General features: G+C 42.4%; 1 protein-coding gene across 1 annotated transcript in view; it reads left to right on the top strand.

Annotated features, from left to right (window-relative positions):
- phldb1b (pleckstrin homology-like domain, family B, member 1b) overlaps window positions 1–24,833 on the top strand; it is an 89,751-nt gene that overhangs the window by 7,051 nt on the left and 57,867 nt on the right. Inside the window, 1 exon segment of the mRNA XM_069147364.1 lies at window positions 1,134–1,304. Coding sequence (XP_069003465.1) covers window positions 1,134–1,304 — 171 coding nt within the window.

Below are 24,833 nucleotides of genomic sequence, written 5' to 3'. Positions count from 1 at the left end.
AATTAATCTTTAATTAAACACATTGAAAAATACGGTACGGAGACAGAAGCCACATCATATCATGTGAGTTGTACTGGAGTCAGACGCTGCAGAGACGACAATACTGCTACTTGGCTAACTAGTCTAGTTGTCTTTTATCTGGACTATGATGCAATATTTTGCTGTTGTATTATTCATGTTATACAAACTTCATTCCTGATCATAAAAAGACATTTTCTAATCCCAGAAAAGAGTCAAATGTGAGAGAGTTATTATTAAATACCACCATCTGGCTTCCACTAGTCACTTCAGTCACTACAATTTGGTTTTTATCAGTTTTATATAAAATGTCGACCCTTTTTTTCTTCCCTAATATTCAACATTTGATTGTAAAATATTTTTTCTGGTAAAATAAGTCCAAAGTCAGATTCTGGCCAAACTTTGACCAGATTTCGTTATTAGCCTACAGTGTTTTACCTTCGTAGCATTGTTCAGGTAATCTAGTGCTGAAACATGCTATAGGAACAGTCAAAGATATGGTAGTTAAACACAATACTCTACATTCTGTAGTGAAGTTTGTAATGAACAAAAAGTGGCCGGTGTCTATAATGGAATCATTTAAAGTAGTTTACATATTATACATATAAGAAGCTGGAGTACCTGGAGAGAACCCACATCGGCACAGGGAGAACATGCAAACTCCACACAGAAAGGCCTGGGCCTGGATTTGATCCTGGAATCTTTTAGCTGTGAGGCAACAATGCTAACCATTGCTCCATTGTGCCGCCCACTAAGTTTCCCAACAATGAAAAATCTAAATGTCAGCTCTTTTCGCTTTATTTTTTTTACTTAATTGTCTAAATATCTAGACTTACTGCTACTGCAACGAATTATCGTTATAATAGACCTGCCAACAAATATTCCAGGGTCCGTACCTGATTCAACTAATGAATATAATAAAGTTTAATTATAAACAACTCACGTAGGATTACTTTTAGTCTGCCATTTAAGCAGTTTTAAAAGATCGCAGTAACCATCAGTACTGATCGACTTCACATTATATGCTGTATATACAGGATATTATCTCTGCATGGTATTAAATTCAGACCACACTTACTGCATCAGATTTGAGTAATACTTCTTCCTCTCTTTAGGCCGTACCACTCTGGGCCACGGTCCCATGGACATCAGCATCCAGGGCCCCGGGGTGGCAGCCCAGCACTGCTTCATAGAGAACAGGTTGGGGGTCATCACACTGCACCCCTGTGGGAACCTTTGTTCTGTTGACGGTCTGCAGTTGAAACAGCCCACCCGCCTGTCACAAGGTAGGAATCAGCTCCGTCCCAGGAAACACTCTGCTGCTTCAGATGCTTTCTGTTTTTAAGTAGAGCTCATCTTCTTCATGAAGAAGAAATGTTACGGGGAAACCAAAGGATCCACAGTTTCTCTTTAAGCTGTAAATTCTTCATCCTGCTGATGCGCATGATTCCAGTTATTGTAAGCCGAAGATCGATCCCTGCCTGGTCAATGAAAGTGCAGCGTAAGAGGCAGCAGGTCCATTCAATAAAATGCACTGCCTGTGCTTTTAAATAGGCATTGATTGAAGAGAAGCCTGAGGTTCCTGTGTTAAGGAGTTAACAGAGTGAGCTGTGCTGTGCGCAGGCATGTAGATATTGAAGAAACCGGGGGAGAGATGAATTGATTTTCAATCTGCTGCAGCCGTGGTGGAGCTTAGATTGGACTCAGTGGAGAATTTTTCAAACATTACCTCCGGGCATTGGCATTTTAATGGTAAAGGGTTGTTCGAATAGAAAGCAAGTGTGGAAGCTGAGGACAAAGGTTGACTGGACTCCTCCACGAGCTCATCTGTCGACCAACAACACAGGATTATTTTCAGATGGACGGCCAGAAAACGAATAAGAAGGAGCGACTTTAGCTAGAAAAACCGAGATACCTCGTGGAGAAATTTTATTGACTGAGAATTTTATGAGACTAGTTGAATGGGAGTCTATGGAGCTGGAGGCTTTTTGGAGCCAACCCCTAGTGGCACTCGGTGGTATTGCAGCTTAAAGTGGTTCTGCATCGTCCTCATTTTTCAGACCTGGAAGCTACGTCCACTTTTATATGCAGTGTATAATATATATATATATATATAATGTGACCAATCTCTGAGGTTAGAGGCCAACAAGCAATTTAGAAAATCTTACAAACGGACCAGACGACAAACATGAAGTAGAATATGTACGTTACATTAATTCCCTCCAGACTTACTGGAACAAAACTTGACCTGCTCCATCTTTTACAACATGTCAGAGCTGAAGGACAAATGTGATGCTGCATGTGATACTTTCACACTTTCAGTATCTGCAGGAAATAAGAGCATCACTCACATCCTGTACTTCAGTACAGTTTTGATGTATTTGAACTTTACTTGAGTATTTCTATTTCATTTTTAGGGCCCGAGCACCGATGGTGCGATAGCTCTATTGTTCTTCAAGGAATTATTATTCCACGTTATCATTATTCTCCGTAAACAACTGAATTTTTTGGAGGCTTTATCACATTCAAAAACTCATGAACGTCTCTCCCTGCGTGGCCTAATGGCTCACTAGTGCCCCCTAAAGAGATGCCCCAGCGGCTACATTTACCTACATGTACGAAATTCGGTGGACATGTGTATCACACCGAGATGTACAAAAAAGTTCCAATGCACCATTATGTCAACTCAACATGAAGTCTGCCATTTTTAATTTAGTTGCCATTTTTGGCGATTCACACATGTTGTACTTTAACAAACTCCTCCTACAGATTTTGTCGGACCAACTTGAAATTTAGTCTGTGCACTCTTAACATGTTTGGAATTAAAAATTATCAAAATGATTTTTTTTTCGTCGATCGGTGTGCTTGTGGCATGTCGTCCAAAAAGTGACCCAAAAATTACTTTTGCTATAGTATGATTTATTTTTTATAATTTGGATGACATGATATAGTATGATTTTTTTTTTAAAGTCATGGCAAAGGAGGGGTTTGAGCCACAAACCTTCTTGCTGCAAGGCAACAGTGCTAACCACTGCACCACCAATCTTCCCAGGAGATGGGCTGCATTGTGGCAAATCTTTGGTTCACTGCAACCTATAACTCCACCATCCACAAATATTCATTCAAATGTGACCAAAATTGCCACAGACATTCTTTAGATAGTAGATATACATGTTTTCAAGGGGGTCTGCAGTTATATTAAATATCTTCCTGTTATGTGTAGTGTATGCCAAAGATTTTCAATTTCTCCAAACGTTTCAACTTCACTAAAAGTTTAATCACCATCAACAGACCAAGGTAGAATCTGAACCAATAATAGCAACCTTGGTGAAGTAGAATCTTTTACCTGTTGAGTTAACCAGACTGCTGGTTGAGTCACTGGAAAGCTCTGAGTGAACTCTGTGAAACTCTTTCTCCACCGTGACTTTTTCTTCAGTGCTGAAGATAGTACAGTGGTCTACGACACTGCTTTAGCACTGGAAACAACTTAATGGGGATATGGGTTAAAGTCCCGCCCAAGGTAATCCACACAGTTCACGGAGGGTGATTCCCCTAAGGGTAAGCTGTTCAGGTTTGTGCTGTAAATGCAGACATACTAATGTCAAACCAAAGCACAACAAAAGCTCAAATAACAACAAATAAACAGTGTGGCTAAATCTTCTTTTGATTTTGGTCCGAACTACCACAAACTTTATCCTTCAAAATTCCATTAATATATTTTAATGCTATAGTATAACTTTTTTTTAATCATATTTCGGACAACATGCTATATATATATATGGAAACTTTGTTTCCATAATTTGGACAACATGACCCAGTGGTGCAGTGGTTAGAGCAGATGCCTCAAGTGGGGATTGAACCCAGTTACTTCTCACTGAGGCAACTGCTCAGAAGTTGCCAGTCAGTTCAGAAAAAGGTCTTACTCTAAAAATTGATAAAAAAAAAAAAAGTCATACTATAGCATTTTATCCAAAAAGTGATAAAAAAAAGACAGCATGTGACCCAAAAGTAATTTTTGTATATAGTATATAGTATATATTATATATTATATAGTATAACCAGGGCGATGCAGCTAAGTTTGATGTTTTGCCGTGACACAGGAAGTTGATGTTTAAGGTCAAACGATGCTCCAAACCTCACGAAACTTTGCACGTGTTTTTTTTTTAAGAAGAATAAGGAACTTGATCGAGAAAAAAATGAAAACTGCAAGCGAGAATATGCGGACCCTCGCGTGCTGCACGTTGGGGAGCCGGCGGCCCGACCTGCTGGATCCCCGACGTGCAGCGTGCGAGGGCCCGCATGTCACTGCTTGCAGTTTTAATTTCTATTTCTATTTTGTATCGTATTGTTTTCTCTGCTACATTTATTTCACTGCCGGAAACATAATTTACTTTGGAGATAAAGACTTTCATTTCAACATAAAACATTTGATCAGTTTACAGAATACGCCTTCTACATTAAAATATCCAACTTTATATTTGTTTTGGTTCCACCTAGACAACATTGGGATTCTGCTTTCATGTTAATGAATGATTAATAATAGTCCACAAATATAATATTGATAAATATAAAAACTCTAAACAGAGGATGCTGAATGGAAAACTTGTATTTGTAAATAAGAATTTTTCATTTTATCACTTTAAAACAATTCCTCCTCCACTGGTAATTATAATGTTTTATTTTTTGAGAAAAATATCTCCACACCTGAATGTGCATTAGGTGCTGAGCTGCTGCTGAACCAGTGTAGATATCTTACTATTGGATTCATCAGGATTTGGATGATGACTTTAATAATCACCTTTGTTTTGAACTCCAATCCTCTGGACAAATATGAAAAAAAATCTCCAGCAATTAAGTCTACGGTACATCTTCGTATCTTCACACTTAACCAAGAAATTTTTTTTTAATAACTGACTGACAGCCAGAACTTTAATATTAATTCCATCATAGTTGAAGATGGAACAAAACCTTTCTCCATTATACCATGTTTTCTTCTTCCTAAACTGTTCAGGACTGTAAAATGTAATCAAACACCTGGAAACAAAATAAAAAGTTAGAGGGAGACAGATGTTTGATCTGTGTATTTGTGTGGTATGCAGTCCTACTTTGTGATTTAAACTCACAAACAGGTGTATTTTGCAAGATTGCATTCCACTGTAATCTTCCTCAATTTGCCACTGAAGCAAATTAGAGGAAGTAAAACTGTAAAGTGTGGGACTCTTTCATGTCAGTCATTCATGCAGTTTTACCTCAGTGCAGTGTGTTATGAGAGGGGTTAAAGCGACGCAACTCATCGTTACTCACAGGATGTGAACTTCCCTCTGCGCTGCTGTGTAATCTCACACTGTGGTGCTGTTTCTGAGAAAATGAAATGAAATGAAAAATGCTGAAAGTGCAAATATTCTTTAAAATGCTCAACAGAATCCAGCACGACTTTGTGATGTATGAAGAACGTGTGTGTGTCCCTGTGTGTGTTGGTATTTTAACCTGGACTCTAGCAAAGTAACCTGAGTGGGGACACAGGGCTATTTATACTGCCCCCTCTACAACAGACCGAACCTGCCTCAGCCCCAGAGAGGGTTTCAGGTTGAAAAAAGGAGGGTAAAGCAGAGTTCACTGTCCGGGCCCTGGGGGAGTAACATACAGTGGGAAGAGATGAAGTGTGAAAGGATTCGTTCAGCTACTTCGGTATCTCCTCCTTCTGTGTTAATGCTGCTGAGACAGATCAAATTTTAAAGCAGGAAGCAGATCAGACTTTATTGGTTACTTACCACTCCCATGAGTCATGCATTACGCAACACTTAAATATCCACTACAAGACAGGAGAAGTACTGTATATGACCAGAGGATGCATCAGAGCCTCTGACTAGACACTCCCGTGTGGAATTTAATGCCATCTGTTTTGGCTTCACCTTTCACTTGGTAGTAAACAAAGTCTGCATCCTGCGATTGGCTTGTCAGTCAATACAAAATCAAGCAGCAACAAGTTGGTGTTGTTGCAGAATGAAAACACACTCAACAAGGGGTTTGGAGGTAATCCTCTTGGATTTACAAAATAAATGAGAAGAGGCAATGGAGGGAAATCCCGACAATGAGAGGGCATGTAAAAACTAAGCCAGTTTGTTCAAAGCGCGATGAGCTGCTATTTGAAATGGATGAAGGTCGGTTGGCTTGATTCAACCAATCTGCACCAACATCAGCAGGACAAGATTAAACATCTCTGTAAACATGACTGGTAGATTATATTAATTATAATATATCTGCCATATACAGCATGACGCACTGAGCATGAAGTTAACGTAAAACTGTCATTTTTTGAGCAATTAAAATAAGTTTAAATTCCACCACTATCACACATCTTATTCACTCTCCGAGTCATAAGGGGGCTTTCTCAGCCTGTGATGATGTCACTGTGATGTCAGGGTTTTTCCTAAAATTAAAACTATCTGGCGCCGCACCCAAGAGTTTTTATCAAAGCATCTAAGCTAAATGAATGGAATAAACCTATTTTAAATCCTGACTATGGGAGGGTCAGAAAAGTGCAGTTGAAATTTATTCACTAGAGGCCTTGTTTCACCAATATTTTGTGATTAATATTGTTTTTATGGCCCATAGTGTATTTTCTTTTATATAAATGTAATGATTGTCTTCAGAAACCCTACACCTTCAATCATGACTGTTTTTGTAAAATTCATAAGTCCCCTAATGTCATCAGAGTCTAATATTAAATCACTGGAGTCCCTCTTCAGCTGTGAACTTGATACACTTCGTTTGATTGCTTGTTATTTTTCATAGTTTCATTCTTTGCCAAGTTTCTTGCAACAATCCTTTGTGCACTCGGTTCGCAGTCTTCTACTTAATTCCCTTTCCACCGATGAATATTTCTGTTTTGGATCTGAGGACTTCTTTCACCTCGATATCACAGTATGTGCCGATTACATTGGCTTTATATGAGGTCAGTGGGTCAGACAAATTACACAATCTGATGCCACACACACACACACACACACACACACACACACACACACACACACACACACACACACACACACACACACACACACACACACACACCATAATGTTTAGTGCAGAGGCCGACATGTCTCCAGGGAGCTTTTATCATGAATGCTCCCTTCAGTGTGTGTTTTTATGGCTTATTATAACTGTCTGGTATAATTAAGGCTTCAACCTTTGTTCTTTTATACAGTGATCACGGTAAGATATGAGGGAGAGGCCCACCTCTGCATGCTCTCTCCCTTTGGCTCTCTTTCAAATTAAAATATGCTTTATTGGCATAAACTATAGTGGATGCTGCCAAAACAATACATTCATGCCACAGTCCGACATTAACATAATCAATAAAGCAGTGTTATTGATCAGATAAATTCTCCTATTGTGTCCCCCAGTGGTGTGTAAGCCCCCCCTTTCCATGCCCTCCCTCTCTCTCTCTTATTGCACAGCTCTGACTCAGGATCTCCACCTTCTTTTCTTCTTCCTGCTCCTCCTCCTCCTCCTCCTCTCCGCTCCCTGCTCCCTGACAGCCCCGACTCTCTCTGCGGGCTGAGAGATGACTGGGAGCCAGCTGTTTCTTCCAGGAGATCGCGTCTTTACTACGCCGCCGGCGTGGAGGGGGGAAAGGAGACAATGGACAGAGATTAACAACGACTGTAACGTCCCGCACTGCTTTCAATGAACTGTGATATACCAACGCATCAGTGGATGAACGCGTGTTTTAACAAGTGGGCAAGCAGACAGCTCCCCATTGTGAACTTTCAAATATCTGCAGAATATATTAAGAGTCTACGGGATTTTGGGATTATCATAACAAAAGCGCGTCCGAACCAAAAAAAAAAAAAAAAAAAAAAAAAAAAAGAGACCATAAACGCTCCTGTTGTTCACAATAAGTCGCAGAAACGGACAACACGTGGTTTAATTTAAGGGAGCGGAGGCGATGAAAACAACGGAGGGAGAGAGGAGTTTCATTCATTGGAGTTAAAGTAAGTTGGTCTGTGTTTTTTTACTGTGTTGATTTAAAGGTTTTCGCTGCTTTAAAGTCGGTGGTTGTGGCTTGTAGTTTGTTTTGAACGGTGTTTTTAAACTGACGGACTGCGGGGAGGCAAATAACAGAGGAACTCCAGCTGGACCCGAGTGTTTCTTCTCGGCTAGTTTATGAGACCAGGTGGCAGAGTGTGGACACTGGTTGCTAATGTGAAAATATGTTGGCTATCATTTTTCCCTCGAGTTTTTCGAAGTGAAAACCTCTCTCGCCAAACTCCATTTAAAAATCTGTCAAACGTGACATTTTACGTCCATGTAGGTAAATTACCTATAGTAGAACATTCATTCTGCATGGCCATTAAAAGGTGTAAGGTTTTATTCTGTTCGGCATACATACAAGAACCATTATTTTCTCAAGCTGTTTAAAAAAACTAATTTTATTATGCCCTTGCCTGTTATTCTCTATTCGTCGTCTAAAACAAGTTTACTCTGGTGGGCGGCTACTAGTTGTGCTAGCAAATTACAAACAAACAGATTTTATTACATAGATAGCTGTTTAGGATTATTTTATTCAAGCCGAATTTTTACAAATAGCCTTCAGACATGACTAAACTGTTTAGGTTACTCTTTAACACGGACATAGCTTGCTTTACACCGAGGATAATTTAAACTTTCAGATTTTTTTAAAGGAGTTTGGTTTGTCAGAACACCTGCTCCGATGTTGCTGTCTCCAGCCACTCAGTCCCACCGTGCTGAGTCCTAACTTCTCCCGGCCTCCATGTGAGTTCTGTTTATAGACCATAAACATACACAAGTCTGCCAGATCTGCAGATACCCCCCATCCAGCCTGGCAAGACCAGACCTCACTGTCTCTGTCTACTGTTACACTGCTATTCCTGGATGCCAATGTGACCTAACCGGGGCTGGGAACTGGAATAGAATAGAGCCTCCCTTTCGTGCATTCCGCTTATTTGGAGGCTTCTGTGTGTCCGAGGTTTCTGATCCAACCCGGGACCTTCTCGCTGATCCATTCTTCATATGGCCCAAAAAGGTGTGCAGTCTTTTACTCTGCTGCTCCTCAACATCTGTCATCTCTGACACATTGTGTTGACCCCGTTGTAAAGACAGGATGTGATGAGGCAGAGCGAAGCCTCCTCTGCAAACACTCATCAGGCTGCTGTGAGAGTGATATGGGCCCCCAGCGGGCCCGAGCACAGGTCAGACATGTGTGAGGGACAACAGGGGCATCAGGAGAGAGAAAGGGGGCCTGGCAGCAGCTGGAGCCCATAGGCAGGGTCTGTGTGTGTGTGTGTGTGTGTGTTTTCCTGCATGTTGTTGTTGACACAGTTTGTGACCGAGGTCAAGGCAATGTGTCTAAATGAGACTGTGGATAAATACTAAATATTTTCAAGGCTGCATGTTCAAGTATTTGTTGTAACAAATGCTGATGAGACTTTGAGTGAGGATTTTGGACTTGTGGAGTATTTTTCTATATCAGGGGTCTCTTTCTACAAAGTTCTCAACCGGTGTGTTAACCGGCATTGATCTGAAAGTATTGGATCAGTGCATCCATACTTCACATCTGAGCAACCAACACCCAATGGCTAAAAATAATTAGCTTTACGCCTCATGCACTACAGTAAGTTTACATTTTAAACCAAATCTGTCAATCTGGCATTTTGTTTTTATTTGACCCACAGTGCATTGGATTCAATTTTATTTGTGAAAGTTACTCTTGTGCAAATCTGAGGATGTCAGTTTACTGCAGAGACAGTTCCTGAGTGTGTGTTTAGGTAGCAGTGAGTGATTTTCGACACAGATATTTAGGCCTGTCACAGTCATCACATAACTGTCTGATTGTGATTATTGGAGCTGACTGCAGTTATTTTGCATCACCGTATAGAAACAGCTGCATTAAGTAACAGAAATGTCAGATTTATATCACTATTTCTACACCTTTTTTCCACTGACGTCATCTCATGGCGCCCCCTTCTTCTTCTGCTGTGATTTAATGGCACGTGAGCGTGTAGTGCGCGTAGGAATGTCTTTGTATACTTCAGTTACAGGCTTTGTATACTTACACTGTTATTTATGAAATATCAGCACTGTCCAATTTTTGTTTAGAAAGCCAGTAATTTGTATTAATATGTTGCAATTCTCAATGCCAGTAAATGTCCCTTCCTCTTCATTATGTGTATTATCAAACTATGATTATTAAGAGTGGCATAAAATGAACAGAAAAAGACAAAATCAGTAATCGCAATCATTTCACTGACTATTAATTGTCAAATACAATTTTATGATAGTGACAGCCACCTTATGTGTTTGCATTGCGTCTTAGACCTGTAGGTCACTATAACATCCTAAAACTATTGGTCTTAACAAGATAAATGTCAATTTTTAACCATCTTTCCTCCATTAAAGTACTAAATACAAATGAAACTAGACTGGTCAGGGAGTGTGCTTGTGTAAAAATGGTTGAGTTTCTAATAGAAGCACCAGAAAAGTCTAAAAGCAAAGAAGTTTGGTTCCTTTTTGCTTCAGCTGTCACTTAAATCGGATGCAGACGGGATACAATCCTGCACAGTATTGCATACGAGCTATTGTCATGACTGTGAATGCACAGATGCATCCAGGTTTGGAAATGAACTAACTGATGTCGTATACAAATCACACACAAATGAGGCCGCTCAGCCTTCCTCTAAACCACGTGGAGTTCGTTCGAATATTATGGTTGGATATTGGTCGATCTACTCGCCCTGCAGCCATCTGCCTCTGGGAGCATGTTTTAACAGCAGGGGAACTGGCTGTAGTTGTTCTGACATAAAGGAGGAGTGGGTGGGTGGGGAGGGATGAGGGAGGGGGGGGGTGAACATCTGTTTGGAGGAGCTGTAACCAGCCTCTGACACCTTATTGTGATAAGTGTCCACTGGAGACAGCAGCTGATAGCCGGCTGGATGAAGCATCTGGTCTCTGATGCGGAGGCAGTGAGCAGCTTTTTAAAGGTCCACTCTGCTAATTTTACACATGGACTTTGGTTGACTGGCCACAAGGAAGTACTACACAGAAAAACACCGTCTGGTGTCTTCTGTGGTTTTGGAGGGAGCTCGGTGAAAGATCACCAACCAGTTGCACGATGGAAAACGTTAGGATTCAGTATTTTTGACAACACGCAGAGGCTAATAGTCAGAATGTCTCGACCTCAACCTGCTTTAATTTTGACCGCTCTGTTTTTGAATCTATCTCTCGTTAGTCTCCCAACATTATGAATGCATAAGTGGAGGGCTGGTTTAAATGTTCCCAGAGTGGAAATTAGTTTTCAAAGAGTTCAAAGTCTTTTTTCTGTTTAGGTTTATTTTAATTTGCAAGACAGTTTTGACCCTGTCATCACTCACATATTAATTATTTTTACATAAATCACATGCATGTCTAGGTCTTTAGAGTATTAATATACCGGCTGATATTTTTTTCATAAAAACTAAATATATTATATTGGTTATATTATGTGGTTAGCAAAGATGTTGACACTTGTAGCAGAAATATTTGATGGAGGTGGGACATTTTACAGTTTTTGTCCATCCAGATTGATATCAGTGCACTAACTAACAGGAAATTTCACTGGGACTTTCATAATGATGAATAACTATATAAAATCACCATTTTTTAATTTATTTTTCTGCATTGTGTTCTGTAAAAAGAAAAGTTTTCCTGTCGGCCATATGCTGATATCGATATTTCTGTGAAAATAAAATTGGATACATTGGTCGGGCTCTCCGCTGGAGTCACGATTCAGTTATTTGACACATCAGACACTATCTGAGGTTTCTGACGTGATCTGCCCATAAAAACATACCGTCGAACTCTCAGCTTTGATGTGGTTATCGTAACGCGGGCCTCGTAAAATTAATGACAAAAATATAGACTCCAGTATCAGGAATAAAAAAAAAAAAAAGTATTTTCAAACCACGCCAACAAAAAGCCCTCGTTTTACTGCGAAAGTAAACGTATGTTCACAGGTTTTAAAACGCACAACCTTACTTACTGTCCTGATTGAATTGGCTGCCTAGCATGACCTCAGAAGCACGCGTGTGAAGCCGCTGCCCAGAAACAACCGCCGTCTCCACATATCTTCCGACGTGGCATCTCAGACTGCTTCCAAACATGTGATCACTTTCTTCCAAGTCATTTCTTCCAACTTTTATTCCCACATGATGAGAATGCGAGGTTTGACCCCCCCCCCCCCCCCCCCCACCTACCCTGTGTACTCCTCTCGGACCGTTTCCGTATCTTCCTCTGGTATGTGCGTCTGTGGTTGACGGCCGCCGGCTCGGAGAGAGGTGGTCATTGATTAACTGGTGCGTTTGACTCCCTTGGCCTTTTACCGAGGCTGTAAACCACCAGCTCTCCATAGCAACCGTCGGCTGTAGTTGCGGGCATCCTATTGTCCGCAGGTCCTCCAAACACTTCAGTGACGTCTCACGCCGGTGGTTTAGTGGCGGCGCCTTTTGTTTGTGGTAAAATCACAAAGTGACCGGAGCTTTTCCTCGCCGTCAACTCGTAGTGAATAAAGAGTTTCAGTGACTGCAGAGTGTCGGTACGGTGAAGGGTGCATTCTGCCTGATGATGAGAGGAGTGTAGCTGCATTAAAATATACAGCTTCAGGGCGTTACGGTGACTCTGCTGTTGGAATCACAGCGAGGACTCAGGGAGGCAGAATTCCTCGGCGGCTGCCGGTATGTGTAGTGCTCTCATCCTGGCATCAAGTGGAAAACTTTAAAGCGCCAAACTGCAGCTCTTTTAGATTCTCTGTAAGCTGTCGTAGAGGAGCGGCGGCGTGCTCAGTTTGGGCATAGCGTACAGTATAAGCTCTTTTTAGATGAGTTGAGACTCTACGCTTTGTGGGATTTAAAAGCCACTTTTAACTCAGCCTGTGCAAACTTTCAAAAGCAGAAATAACACCGTCTTCCTCTTTAAAAGTGGAATTTCTAAGCTCTGAAATCAAGACTGGCTCAGTTCATTATAATCAGGGGCTTTGCTGCTGCAGCTTTACTTGCGGGCGGGACGACCCCCCCGGGATGTCACGTGAATGTGGGAGGGGCATTTCAAGCAATAGCACTATCATATAATCACTCAGAATTATTTGGCTTTTATTCGATACCACCCCACAGGTACACACGTACACACGTACACACGCACGCACGCACGCACACACACACACACGCACGCACACACGCACACACACACACACACACACACACACATAAAGAGAAGGAGAGACTCACTTGTGAACTTGGGCTCAACAAATGCCATCCATCTTCTAAAACCATCGCCTTGGATGAAGCTGATGAGAAGCATGTCTCTAACTTCATCTTTGAGACGGGCCGATTGTTCGCGCCGAACGTCCAACATCAAACTCACTTCGTCTGGCCTTTGATAATTGATCTGTGGATGTACCGTTGCGCGGTACTTCACTCTAATGGCTGTGCGTAGTTGTGGCAGACTGATGATCTGCCAGAGTTTGACTGCAGCTCATCGTCATTTATTTTTTTGAAGAAGCTCCACTCAGAAATTTGTCAACAGCTGTAGTCGTCTTTGCCTGTTTGCCATCTTGTTTTTTTTGGACTCTGCTCAAACACCAGTGTTCATTCTGCATCTTGTGTTCACTCTGTCGTCGGGACGATGGGAATCCTGTAAGATGAGAGGAAATCTGTTTTCGAAGCTTCTGGCAGGCAGGACGGTCCAGAGGCAGCAACAGCAGTGACAAGCTTCGTTGGGCCCAACCAGTGTTACTAGTGTGTAAATATATAACAGCATCTCCTTGTCGTACAGTAATGTCAACAAAACTACATGGACTCACTCCGGTAGAATATGGGAGCGTCTTTGCTCTGACCACCTCTCGTTCCCCTCATCTAATCTTCTGGGAAATGTACTTCAGGCTAAGCCGACACACTGGAAAGATTTAATGTGGTCGTACCAGCGCAAAAGGAAAGAAAAAAGAAACCCACACGGAGATGTTTATGAGAGAAACGATGGAATATTTGGTGCACAGACACATTTCTGATCGGCTGGACGGAGCGCGGCTGCTAACCACCTCTCCATTTAATGCCACAATACCCTCGAGGCACGATGTGGCATTAACTCTGATTGGCCTGAGCTGTCCCAAAGGAACACTCCCGAGGGTTTACAGTGATTACTCTTGTCAGCTCTGGTATTAAGGCACTAGGTTTACTCAATGTTCCTGGATTTCAAATTAAAAGTTCCATCTTTTTCAGGTTTTCAGCATTTTCTCTTTTTTTCATGGTTGAAAAAAAAAAAAAAAAAAAAAAATAATCTCCCTTTTTACTGAATTCATTTCCAGACTTTTATCTTCACTGGTAGAAGAGTCACATGCAGCACTCCTTCAGGTTTGGCCGACAAAGGCGGCTTCATTAGATAAAGTAGCAGAGGCTTTTCAGCTCCAATCGGCTCTGAGTGGATACATTTCAGTAATTCTTTAATGAAGAGAACCAATCAGGATGTCTTAATTTCTTCAAAATTGGTATACTTAAGTTTCAGCAATACTTGGAGGTCAGTTAGTCTCATTTTATTTTACCTGCATGTAGAATTTACACCACAAAAGCACATTTCTAGTTAAAATATCATATATTCTATATATTGAAATTGGAATTCTTTTAATAATGAACCTGTCTTCTGTTTCATCTTGAAAGGGAGAGTGTGAGATTTCTTTTATTTTGCTGACTTGCATATTCTATCTATAGGCTGCACACCATGACTCTCATTAGCTTTTTTTTCCCCTGGCATGACAGTATGTACTCTGTAATCCACTTGGATGTGCCTGCAGTTTAATAAGAGAATGAGGTGATGGCGTCCTTGTGGGAAGACGGTGATGATCGGTACGTGACCTCACTAGAAGTCGTGCCATGTGGAAAACCTCCGTCCAGGGGAGAAAACAAAGGGTTGACGCCACGACGTAGCGAACGACGCCTCGCAGGTGCTGCGACGCTGCGCTTCCAAAGCTGACTCCTGGCTGTTCCTCTCCTCCGAGAGTCGAGGTGTTCCTGAAGGACGCCGAGCTCGGCTGAAAGATGCTGCTCTTGCAAGAATTGCTCCGAGTGCACTCAGCGAGATGAAGCCAGCGATTAGACTGATCGGATCCCGGTGGAGGTGGGGAGGGGGGGACTGTTCGCTCTCAGAGAATCAATCTAGCTGATTAACTGCTGGGTTTTCACATACGTGCCCACACACACACACACACACACACACACACACACACACACACACACACCTCCACCTCCACTCATTCTGCTCTCTGACGCCATCGCATGCCATTTCCTTTATGAACCTTAATGCACATCAAATTATAAAAGTGGCAATTTGTCATATTTGGCTGTTGGAAGCCCCGTCGATTAAACACATCGGTTTCTACCGCGGCCCGTTTCGCTGAGGTCAGCCTCGGAGGGACGCAGTCCTGAGATGTCTGTGAACGGCTGCTTCTTGGAGGAATCCTGACACGCTTGTCTCAGGTCAGAGGGTTCCTATGGAGAGGGGGCACAGCGATACCGGCGTGTTTGATATCACTAACGCTACCATTGGTTGTGCCAGATGTGGATCTCTGCTGCCAATGAAAACCCTGCAGCAAATAACACTGATCCAAATAAGTACTGATGAACTGCTGGTGATTGGTTGATAGACGTGGAGGTAGAAATAGAAGCCAGTTAAGTGCTAGTGCATTTTTCTTACGTGATATTTACAGTCCCAATCTTCACATCACAACACTTCATTTGCATGCCTGATGAGGAACAACAATAAGTCTGTCTACCAATAAAAGAGAGGAATTTAACACAGATGAGATTGCAGGCTGCTATTTGTTAGTCTGCGGAGAGGTGTTTAAGGTCCCGGGGAAATTGTACTTTGTAAGTGGCACTTGGCCGACATGAAGGGATTGAGGTTGAACCCAAAGAAAAGGCCTCTAATTGTAACCAGGTTGTTTTCAAATCTTCTACCAGCCTCCCAAATCTGGTTGCAACTTTCTCTTGAGCTTTTTTTATTCAGATACATATACGCATATAATTAACTCATCATCGTCAGCTCAATATGTCTCTTTTCTAAAAAGTGTAGAATTGCTTTGAAAAGATAAAGATTTTACAGCCGGGTTCTTACCAGAATATAGGAAGACTGCCCCAGTACACAAAACCAGCTGGACTTTAGGACTTTAGGAGGAGGGATGTGCAGTACTTCTTGACATCTCTTCAGATTGTGATGAATTCATTTTATACAAAGTAATAATGAATTATAGCAATACATGCTTCTTTTTTTTTTGGAGCATTCGAAAAAGGTTTAAGTTTGAGGGCTGACAAAGAATGTAATGAGGAACATTGTTAACACTACAGAGAAATACAAAATAATGACAATTTTATGTTGACATGTTAATTTTACAACACTAAATTCTATCTTGGTCTCATTGTGGGCTACTAACAGATTATTGACAGCCAAGACGTAAGAGGATCTGTGTGTGTGTGTGTGTGTGTGTGTGTGTGTGTGTGTGTGTGTGTGTGTGTGTGTGTGTGTGTGTGGTAACTAGCCTTTCTGCAGTGATGAGGAGAAACAGAAACTTTGATCTGGGCCTTTACTTCCTTTCCAAGACTTTTCTTGTCAACTAACGCTTAGTCGACTAAAATAGCAGGATTTCATCCACATAACTAAATTAAATGTACCTACACCGACACCACCGATACCAGAATCTGATCAGCTGTCTGTGGGAGCGTTATATAACATTTCTATTCACTTAGTTGTTGTTCCCTGAATCAGAATGCAGTTCAGGATGGGTGATATAATGTGGAGATTCAAATATAGAACCCAGATCTCAGAGAGTCTGTGATGATTTTGATGGTTGGAACTTTGATTTATGGCTCCTCTAAGTGCTGCATGTGGGAACCATCACATGCTTTTTTTTTTTTTGCCTTTCCAGACACTAAAAGTAATGAGCCTTAGATGTAAAACGAATTATGTGGATTCTTCTTACATGTATTGTGAAATAGTTGGACACATAATATTGTGGAAAAAGGAGCAAATAAAGTGATGGAAAGGAATGCTGTATTTCATTGGGAGTAATGGAGTTAAGATGTGTACTGTGGCGTCAGAGCTGCAGTTTTTATGGGACTGTCGGCGGAGGAGAAGAACAGCAGGAACCACATCGGCACCGAGACACGATGTAAATGTGTTCATTTGAATAAGCACCCTGTGAATCCACCGTCACAGTCGTAGTACCGTTCCTTCGAGCACAACAGTGAGATGGTAATACGTGTGCTGGAATAAAGAATTCCAGAATTTTAAAAAAAAAGTTCTATCAAAGACTTGATTTTCTTTGTGAAACTGAATGAGCAGTTGTTCAAAACAAGCTTTAAAGCCTCATTTATCACCATCTTTATATACGAACACACCCAGGGTCGCCCAGATGATTCAGTTTAATTGGAAAAGGGGGTTGCCAGTAGTGTCAAACCCACTGGAGAATCAACACCCTCCTCCACAGCTGGAGCCTTTTAGCTCTGTTAATTATTATTAATTACACAAATCGACGGTTGGCTTTGCATCGCGGGCCTCGACATGAGCCGTTACCGTGGGATAATCAATGTCATTCACTTTGTCTGTGTCGCAATGTTTTGGTTCATCGGTGTACGTCAGTGGCGTGTTTTTCCCCGCAAGTGGTTAAAAAAAAAAAAATCTACTGATGGTGCTTTAACTAAAGGTGCAAGGAGGACAGAAGAAGTGTTTCAATCTTGAAAAATGCAGAGCTTTAGCCACTCAAACATTCGGTGACGTTGTGCCTCAGTCCAACCCGGAGCTCGGCGTTCAGCATTTGTCCTTCATTTACCCCCAAATTGCACTCGTGTCATTCCTTATTGGAACCGAGGCTTATAGCCGGTTGCCATGTTTTTTTTGAAGCTTCATTTCCAAATGTCAAAGAGGACCACCTTCCCCTGCTGTGGGGAAAGCTGATCAGCAGAGAGCTCAACCTCCGTCACCCCTTGGGTTCGTCTGAGCTGTCACCCCGACCGATTAGGACCCACGGCAACGGATTGGCGTGAGAGAAACTAGAGCTCCCCCGGGGCCACCCGGGGAGACGTGCTCGCCACAGGTTTTGGGTTGGACAGTATTGTACGTCAACACTATAACTCACCGCCAACTACGGCAGGTGCTTTCTGGACAAACTGCACGTGTAGTCCTGTTGTGTAGGTGTCACGTGTTGAGCAACATGCAGCAAAGCATCTTTCACCCTAAAGCCCTTCCAGTCTCGGTAAAAGACTCTGTGGTCGGAGGAGTGGTTGATTTCTTTGGGTTCGGCATGTCTCTGGTCTCATTAAGTCTCCCGCCCAGAGCTCTGTTTTACATGAGGAAGACATGCCGCGGCAGATCTGCTCAGCGCCGGAGGAAAAGGGTTGGAAAGTCCATATTTGGTTTGGATGGTGGCTGCTGGGGACGAGCTGCGGATTTGACGTTTTGAAATGTCCATCAGTCACTGCTTGGTTTATTGACTTTACACCAAGTGCTTCCATTAAATTACCTTTCAGTTCTGTAATTGCAAGAAGAAGCGAAGCAGTTTCTCTGTGTCACCGCTGTGTGGGGGCCCTGTAACGACTATCTCCATGATTTACGACCCCGAGCCTCCCCACCCTTCTCCCCCGACCGAGGATGATACATGGCCCCGTTTTCTGAGCATCTCCGTATCCCGGCCCCTTTCCAGGGGAGCTGGATGAATGCTCGGCGTCTCGCCGGGCCATAAATCTACACTTATTTTTGTGTGGCTGCGTCGTCTGACGCTCGCTGAAGTGCGTCTCCTCGCAGCGGGAGGATCCATCACTGATAAGTGGCCGCACGGTGTTGTAATAGCTGAATTGATGAGTGCTAATTGGCATCGCACGCACAGCGTTGCAGCGGCAGCTCAAAGCAGATGGATTGATTTAGGAAAATATCACATCGGCTTTGCTTTTGTGATTCGAGCATAAATTAGAAACCATCTTCTTTAAAGGTCAGAGTCTCTGTGGTTTCTGCCGCTTCTTTGGTTAAGTTCTTTTAATTAAAAGCAGCAGCAGCAGGAAATGGTCTGTTTGGATTTGCAGCACGTCGATACACTTATGATACGGTGTTAAGAGAGTGAGCAGCAGTGAGTAGGCAGCTGGAGTTCAGTGTGGGAACAGCACATTCAGACACTAACGATGGAAACCATCACATGAAGAGAAAACTACTGAAGGTAAATACATTAGTCTAGTCTATTGCAGAAAACTGGTAACATAAATGGTATCTAATATCTTCATCTTAACCGCCTTCTCGTACGTATCGGTCTGTGTGTTGGAATTTCAGTTATTCATAATTTCAATTTTCAATCATTTTCAATAATCATTAGAACTCTTTCCATTCATCTGGATGAAACGAACAGATATCTCATCACCATTTCCACGTCATTTAGAATTTGACTGGTGCTCTTTCAGTGGGGTCATGTTGTTGCGCGTCCTTCGTTATGTGGTTCAATGGCACACGAGGATGTTTACCTCCACCAACTGTTTGTCTCAAGCTCATAATCGACTGACTGCATTTTAATGAGCAGCTATTGACAGGACCATCATGTATTAAGTTGCACACCAGAGCACTGTGGGCACATTTAGGTTTTAAAAAGGCCTGTGAGCCTCGGAGGAGGCGATTTGTTGGTTTTGCAACAAAAAGGTTGGTGATTAAAGGTTTTTATATGTTATAATGTTTACTGCCACTGAATAGTAATGAATCACGGTTAGGCTCATTCTAATTGTGGCATCAAATAAACGGAAAAAGACAATGAAATCGTTAATTTCAGTTGACGGCTTTTCATTCATTAAAGTATCAAGATTGTGACAGATGTGTTTGTATGTCCGCCATTCGTGAGTACCGAGACATCTTGAACGCCTTGAACAGGCGTTTTGATTGTGAAAACACTGGTGAAGGAATGAATGCTCACAGTGTCATAAAATGATTCGAGCTTACAAATAATCTTGCAGTCAAGTGTGAGCTGATGCTTTTCAGCATGTTTCATGGAGTCTGAAGGCCAAACATTAAAATCATCTTCTCTGATGGTGCAGAATGTTTGGTCTGACTCATTTGATGATGAATTGATGATTTGTGGAAGAATGTGAATCTTTTCTGTTCCCCCTCTCATAAAGAACAGAGACAGTTAATGGCCTCCAAGGAGGGAAACCTGCAGCATATCTGTTCTGCGGTTAAGGAGATGAGTGGCGTTAGCTTCCGCTGCATCCTGTTAGTTTCCTGGGACGCTGCTGTACCACGGTGTCCGATGGTACACGGCCGCCGCCGTGTCTGAATGAGCATGTGTTTCTGTGTGTATGAACCATGTGTTCTCTCGGTTTTGCCGACTCATCACATGGCGATCCCTCGTGGCCTGTCAGTGACCATGCACACGCACACGCACACGCACACGCACACGCACACACGGAAACAGATCGGGGCCGGACGGGGCTGAGGTGCAAGGTCGGCCAGCGAGTGAGTGTCAGCTGCCAGCAGCAGTTTGTTCTGGGAGAACGGAGTCGAGGAGGAGGAACGTCTTCCCTCTTTGTGCTGCGTTTGATTTACTCGCGGCGCCTCCAGTGTTTTCACCATTTTTTTTCTTCCAGTCTCACATGCACGCGTGCAGCCTCCCCATCCTCCACAAATAAGCAGGCGGTTGTAGTATTTTGAAGTTGGTTCAATTTACATGGGAATTCTGATGTCCTGGGTGTTATGTAATCTTTTTTTTTTTTTTTTTTTACATAATAAAATTTTTGTAATTTCTACCTTTATGTAATTTATTGTAATTCCTAAAAGTTCTGACCAGGAAACGTGTTTGTAAACTCATAGTTGAAGCAGCAACACTGTTTTATCTCTCCAATAGGTCTAATGTGAAATACCTGGCTGTAGATTTTTAAGATGAGGTTTCTTTTTTCTATGATCAACAATAGATGTAGAACCAAACAACATCACGGTAGCTGTATTGTGGCCCGTAATAAGACACGCAGTTACTGCAGCTACAGTTGTTAATCTCCGTCACCATTGTTGTCCCAACCCCTCCGACAGACTCGCTCATTGTTTGACAGAACTGCTGAGTGAAAATGACGCAGCGTGCCATACAGCCATCACCCAAAAGATCCCCTCCAGCTCCCAGGGTGAGCGATGACTTTGTCATGACTGTGTCGGCTACATGCCGCTTCCAGCTACGTTCCTTTTCAACCGGTGTTTTCTCTGGAAGTGCCTGAATTGATCTCCAGCGGGGAGATCGTGTTCGTGCTTGTCAGGGGAGTAGGAGTGTGTGTGTGAGTCAGGGAGGTGGAGGCAGGATCCTGAGGAAACAGGAGCTTAGGTGAAGGAGTCGGATGACTGCTGAAGTGGAGAGCGTGAAGACACGGCGGCGGAGCTGACGTGGCTCTGCAGACCACGGTATTACCATCCCGATAACTGCTTCCAAACGTCTTACTCAGCGTGTTTTTTGGGGTTTTCTCTTTCATGACCAGACCGATGGTGCGCCCATTTTCCAGCTGATGCGACTTCCAAATATCGTCAGAAATAATTCCAACTGTGGAAAATGCAGACTGAAGTTATGCGGAGGACGGTGTTGTAACCACTGAAGAGAGTGCTGATGGAAAGTTTCAGAACCTCCAGCCTCTGCACCAGTTCATGACACTGATGGTGGAAAAATTACCAATGAAAATAAGCAAAGTTCTGCATTTGGACTGCTCATGTAGGCATAAGGGATTTATTGTACCAATATAAAGTATCAGTTTAAGTGGTTATTCAGCAACACCGCTGCATTTAATAGCACAGGCACCAGGGGCTTTTTGTCGGAGGGACTACGTTTTCCGAGATCGGTTTTCACAATGGGGGTTTAAGTCTGCAGAATTCAGATCAGACCGACGCTTACTAGCAAAGCCTTCTACGTTTATATGGCGAGCCAGGCTGACACCAGTGTTGGTACAGTGGAGAAATTAAAGCCTTTAGAAGCTCTTCTCTTTTTTTTTCTTCTGTATTACAGCCGTCTGTAGTCACGACTTCTAGTCGCTCACACAACAGTGGCTGATTGACAGTGACTAGTCAAACCATTTGTCTTGTGGACAGACATCAAAGAGACACATTCCCCTATTTGAAAGAAACAAGCCAATCAATCAAAGTCCAAAAAGTGATTGGAAATTTCAGAGTATAATACACGTTGTCTGCATTGTGCATCAAGCTTCGCCTACAGCTGGCCAACCCTCGGTTTGATTTTTTGCCGTCAACTACTCTATTACAGGCAGACGGTGTGGAAATAAAATGAAGTAATATGCTGTACATGCACGGCTTCATGCAGGGGTGCCGCATGAGTAACGTTTGATGCAATAGCTTGGGAGCAATAAAGGATTTTTTTCATTTGCCAGCAATGATGAGATGCAGCCCAGTCAGGTGATGGAAGGGGTTCACGTTTAGTCTGAAAAAGGGAGACATCTTTCAATAATCTATTGTACGAGCGCAATAAACACGATCTTTCTCGAGCTGGTTTGCCTGCGGACGATACCAGACCACAATAAGGCAAAAGCTGTAAAATGGTACGCAGCGCCAGAAATAGTAGCTTGTGTCAACTTGTCACCAGATAATTACACGAGGAACAAGCAAAGAGTTCCCAGACCGCTGCTGTTATACACAAACGAAGCAAAGCACAGCGATGTGCCTGAAGCAGGTGGAGGCCGTCACCTCCGCGTACATCCCGGTGCTGCGCTTGTTTTCGTTATGTATTGATGGGTTTCCTCCGGACGCTCTCAGGTTCCTCCCACCGTACAAGCACATGCGTTTAAAGCCGCCAGTCTGTCCAGGTACACCTGCAGATTCTAGTCAAAAGTAGCCGGTTAAATCTGCAGCAGCGTCTCGTCCTCTCGCGGCCTCAACATGTGTCATCTTCTTCTCCGCTTCCTGCCGGGCCGCATGTTAACACCACTTGTTTAAAACCGAACCAAACACCTGTTTTTTCCACCGGTCGCGTCCTCGCCGGCAGCTCGTGATGCAATCAGCTGGTTTTGTTCCCAGGCTGTCAGTGCGCGTCTGTCCGTAATAAAAGGGCATCTGGCTTCGCTGCGTGTCACTGCAGCCTCCTGCGTGATAGAGAAGTTTCCGTCTTCGTGTACCTCGGGCCTCATGACGACAGGCGAGGATCTTATCGGCGGCCTTCCCCTCGTAATCTCACAGAGACACAATGGTGCTATACTTAGAAAGCTATAAACGTGTGATTGCTTATCTGCTATCGAGCTCGTGGAACGTGGAGGGGCTGAATTGGCTCAGTGCATTATGGATTGTGACATTTCAAACTAGATGATGAGTGCGTCGGACTGATATTACCGTAGAGAGGCAGTGGGTTTGTTTGCTCTGAGTTGTGTCATGTATGTGGATATTTGGCCTGATCCTTGAGTGCCATTTTATAATGAATGATGAGAGACATCCTAAAGCAAAATCAACATCAGCCCGGTATTCATATTCTCCACTTTTGACAGTCGGTGTGCAGTGAAGGACAAAATCAAACAACCACTTCATGAATACCATTTTACTTTTTACGAACAGTAAATCCTGTGATCGGCGCCATGTTTGCTCAGAATATGACATTTTAAAAGTAGCATTGGATAACTTCAATGTGTAATGACGGATTTCTCTAACCACTTGGCAGATGATGTCATTAAAAGAGCCCCAGTCAGACCTCAAACGCTGGAAAACGACGTTGAAATAGTTAAGGAAACATGACATGTCTGTTTTCTACAGATGAATGAAAATGATTGAAACAATTATGCTAAATGATTCTGACGAGTTAAAATAATTGCAATCAGGCGGTTATGACATCATTGCAACAGGCCTACCACCAATAGCACGTGTTCAGGTGCTTTTGTAAACGGAAGCCCATTCACACGTTTAGCAGATATGAAACCATATTAGCATTTGTACTTCAATTAGTATGCTACTTTTTTTACTCCAATTCCGGCTCTATTTTGGGTCTCCACTAAATGCTCTGGAATATATCTGGCTGCTAAATGTCCCATATGTTCAACAGCTCGTTGTTTTTTCTATATGCTCTTTGATTCCATTTGTGTGTTGAAAGGCTTTTAATGCACAGCAGCTTCGTGTGAGCTTTTTTGCTGAGTACAGCTACTTTTTAGCCCTAAACAGAGCCGATGAGAGCTGTGAGAGTCAACCAAAACATTAAAGCTACAGAAAACTTAAGAAAATATTTAAAAAAAAACATAATAGAGAATTGCAGTTAGATGATAATTGTTTGAGGGTTTGTCACTATGAGTGACTCCTTTTAATTACACAGTCATTTTGTCAACTGATGTTATACAAATTTTGATGAGTGCAACTTTAAAGTGCTGAAGAAGCATCGGACAACAAATGCAAATGTACAGTACAGTCAGTCTGACATTATTATGATGATAACAACAATAATGCCACCATATATCTGAAATCCTAAAATGAAGTAAGTATGGTTTAGCACATTTGACCTAGTTAATGAACATCTGACAAACTTTGAAATGGATCATTTGATATTTTTCAAATAGTAAACTCAGTCTGTCCTCATGGTTTTTTTCATGATGGGCTTGAATATGTACTGAAACGGCACTTTTCAAACCGCGTTATCTCCTTAATTGGATGAATTTCCTGTAGAAGCAGGATGTCAGGGCGAGGCAGATCAAATTGTTCAACCGATGGGATTTCATTTAGTGAGATGTTGGGGGGCATTGTGGCCTACTAATTACAAATAAATTACACATCTGATGCAGCATCCTGCTTCC

This window comes from Embiotoca jacksoni, unplaced genomic scaffold (genome assembly GCF_022577435.1).
Source record: "Embiotoca jacksoni isolate LCO1_2020_lvr unplaced genomic scaffold, fEmbJac1.0.p SCAF_14, whole genome shotgun sequence".
NCBI lineage: Eukaryota > Metazoa > Chordata > Actinopteri > Embiotocidae > Embiotoca > Embiotoca jacksoni.
The sequence above is the reverse complement of the archived record's forward strand: the minus strand, read 5'-3'. Positions and strand labels throughout refer to the sequence as shown.